Source organism: Enhydra lutris, unplaced genomic scaffold (assembly GCF_002288905.1).
Source record: "Enhydra lutris kenyoni isolate GAN:26980312 unplaced genomic scaffold, ASM228890v2 scaffoldscaffold13, whole genome shotgun sequence".
Taxonomy (NCBI): Eukaryota; Metazoa; Chordata; class Mammalia; order Carnivora; family Mustelidae; genus Enhydra; species Enhydra lutris.
In genome coordinates this window covers 57,051,416-57,055,133 of record NW_019154097.1, presented here as the reverse complement: position 1 = coordinate 57,055,133, position 3,718 = coordinate 57,051,416, and the positions used below count along the sequence as shown (strand labels likewise).

The window sequence follows — 3,718 nt, the reverse complement described above, 5'->3', positions numbered from 1 at the left end:
TTTTTTTTTTTTAATCCAGTTGACTATACTTATGCTTGTTCCTTTTAGGCAACATGTCTATCCCCACTCTAGTTGTTTTCAAGATTTTCTTTTTGGTCTTTAATTTTCAACAGTTCGAATATACTCTCTCTCTCTCTGTGTGTGTGTGTGTGTGTGTGTGTGTGTTATTTTTCCTGCTGTGTATTCTCTGAGCTTCTTAGACCTGTGTGTGTGTGTGTTATTTTTCCTGCTGTGTATTCTCTGAGCTTCTTAGACCTGTGATTTGATGTCTATCATTAATTTTGGAAAATTCTCTGCTGTTATTTCTTTGGCTCTATTCTCTTATCTCCTTTTTGGGGATTTAAACTGTGTATATGTTATACCATTTATATTGTCCTATACCTTTTTAAATGCTTTATTCTGGGTTTTCACTTTTTACATTTACATTTTACATTTTACAATTTTGTCTTTGCATTTCAGTTTGTGTAATTTCAACTGTCATATTCAATTCTATGATTCTTTCCTCAAGTCTAGTGATGAGCCCATCAAAAGTGTTCTTCATTTTTGTTAGCATGTTTTTTATGTCTAGAAATTCTATTTGACTCCTTATAGTTTTGATCTGTCTGATAACATTACCTATCTGATCTTGCATGTTACCTACTGTGTAGAAAAGAGTTAACAAAGGAGGCCCAAGACTACTATTCTTAGAAAGGCATGTAATGGGCACTGGGTGTTATATGCAACTGATGAATCAATAAACTCTATCTCTGAAACTAATAATACACTACATGTTAATTGAATTTAAATAATAAATTAATTTTTTAAAAAAAGGCATATTTACAAGTTGGCCCTTGGCTGGTATGTGGGAACTTGGTTGGTAAACTGCTCCCTACACTAATACAAAACTTTCCTTAAATGTAAGTATAGGTGACTGTGCCAAAACTGTTGGTACAAACACTATGGTTTATGCTGAATACCTGCTTTCTAGGAGTGTGGAATTTTGGTAAATGCTAGGCAAAGGGTGTCTACATGACCAGTCCCCATCAAAACCTCGGGTGCCAAATCTCTAATGGACTCCCCTGGACACAAACATCACAAATATACTGCTGGGTTTTCTTCACAAACGTAGTGCTGGATTTTCATTGCTGAGGCAAGAGTGTGCTCTGTGTGACCTCTTGTGGGGTTAACTGAAGAAGCCTGCAGGTGAATTCCTCCAGGCTTTGCCTGTGTCATATCCTCTTCTGAGACAGCTATGTTTATTTACTAACTATACCACTATAATAATGCCTAGCTGTGAGCATTAACTATATGCCAAGTCCCACTAGTCCTTCTAGAGGATTTCAGAAACTAGGGGCTATCTTGAGGATCCTGGACACATCTACCTTTCCCTTAGAGCCTTTAAATAATTAATTGTAGTAATTCAAAATTCCTTGTCTGGTATTTCCAACATTTGTGTTTTATCTGTGTCTGGTTCTGATAACTGATTTGCCTCTCTGGACCAAGTTTTTTCTTAATTTTTGGTGTGCCTAATAATTTTTTTGTTGACACCCAGACATTATCTAGGGTAACAGATATCAAGGTAAAGGCCTAAGATGTGGGGTTTTATGTTAATTTAGCCAGGACCTGTTCACTGATACTCTAATTATTAAAGGCTTTAAATCCCTCCAGTGACCCTTTTTGTCCCCCTGCATGCCTTCAGGTTTTCTCTTCCTATTGCTCCCAAGAGACAAGTTTCAAGTTTCTCTCTGAAATTCTGCCAGCTTGAAAAACTGACAAATGGCATCAGTACTCACTTTTCTTATTTTACGTTTCCTGCTACTGGGATGTAACAACTACCCACTAATGACAAATATATGGAAATAATCCAACTCTCTATACAAAAGAGTCCCACATGCCTAAAAACATTTTTACAGAAACAGATGAACATAGAGGTGAAAAAAGAGAGAGGCAAACCATAGAACAGACTCTTAACTATACAGAACAAACTGAGGCTGCTGGAGGGGAGGTGGGTTGGTGGGGTGGTTTAAATAGGTGATGGGGATTAAAAAGAGCACTTGTGATGGGCCCCAGGTGTTACATATAAGGGATGAATCTCTAAATTCTACATTATATGTTAACTAACTAGAACTTAAATAAATTTAAATAAATGGAATTTAATAAGAACTTGAAACAAAGAAATTGAGATAACCTTCAATCTTTTTTCCCTTTCCCAGACAATGGATCGCATGATGGAAAGTACAGTTGGAGAGAACATCAGGATGAACATCAAAGGGAGGAAGGAACTAGTGATCCAAATTAATCCATCATGAGAATAAGCTGGGTGTGGAAATCTCTGTATAAAGATACTGATATTATCAAACAGTTTCTGGCTAGCACTGCTTTCATGATACAGCATGATGGCCTTATCTAAGGCATGCTGTACAGCCAGGAACCCTTCTCTGATGTACCCTGCAAGAGAAAACAAACAATGTCAAATAAAACAGACTAAGGAATTGCTCAGACACATAAATAACATGGCAATTCAAGTAAGTCATAGCTTGTCACCTACAGAACACAAATTTACCGGTGTATCAAGGCTAAATGCACATAATTACCCTGAAAACATATCATTGTTTTGACACAGAAATAAGGGATACATCTTCAGCTGAATCTGATTCACACCTTCCCAAAATTAAATATACTTAATAACAGTGGAAGGCCTGCTAATGTAATCTATATTTTCAAAAGAAGGCAGATTTAATTAAATATTAGAGAGATGAAGAAATACAGAAATGAGGCTCAGAATCACAAATTCTACAGAGTAATGCAGAATGGCCCTCAAGAAAAATTGGTCCACATTAACCACACAACTAAAAAGCAACCATACAACTAAAAGACAACTTAGGGTTTAATTTGTTTTTAATCCATTTTCTAAAATTGGAACTCTGATCATTAATTTTGCACTTTTCCATTTTTCTAATATGAACATTTAAAACTATAAAATTCTAAGCATGGCTTTAGCTATAATCCTCCAGTTTTGCTCCCATATCTTAACGTGTCAGGTTTTCTTATTATTCAATTTAAAATATTTTCTGATTTCTTTGTGACTTCTTTGACTCATTACACTCTATATGATTTCAGTCTTTTTAATTTCAATGAGATTTATTTTACAACTCAATATAAGAGTTATTCTGGTGAAAATGCCATGTGCACTTAAAAAGAATGTATATTCTACCACTGTTGAGTAATTGCTCTGTAAATGTCAATCAGCTCAGGGAAACTTAGAACATTCTTCATATCATCTACTTCCCTACAATTTTTTTTTTTGTTCAGATGTTCTGTCAACTATTGAGAGAAGGATATTAATATCTCCATTGACAAATGTGGTATTGCCCAATTCTCCCTTTAATTCTGTCAATTTTTGCTTCATGTATTTTGAAGCTGTTATTAAATATATACATATTTATAATCATTATATCTTCCTGACAAATTGATCCTTTGTCTTGAAATCTGTTTTATCAGATATGTGTATACCTGCTCCAGCCACTTTATGGTTACTATCTTTAATCACATTTAAGACACTTTTTAAAAATTAACATATAGAGGGAGAGTCAAGATGGCGGAGAAGTAGCAGGCTGAGACTACTTCAGGTAGCAGGAGATCAGCTAGATAGCTTATCTAAAGATTGCAAACACCTACAAATCCAACGGGAGATCGAAGAGAAGAAAAACAGCAACTCTAGAAACAGAAAATCAACCAC

General features: G+C 35.2%; 1 protein-coding gene across 1 annotated transcript in view; it reads right to left on the bottom strand.

The window, feature by feature from the left end:
- The window catches only part of LOC111146327 (ATP-binding cassette sub-family A member 3-like), a 195,964-nt gene that overhangs the window by 168,209 nt on the left and 24,037 nt on the right, over positions 1–3,718 (bottom strand). Inside the window, exon 5 of the mRNA XM_022501838.1 lies at positions 2,168–2,427. Coding sequence (XP_022357546.1) covers positions 2,168–2,427 — 260 coding nt within the window. The remainder of the gene's footprint in view (positions 1–2,167; positions 2,428–3,718) is intronic.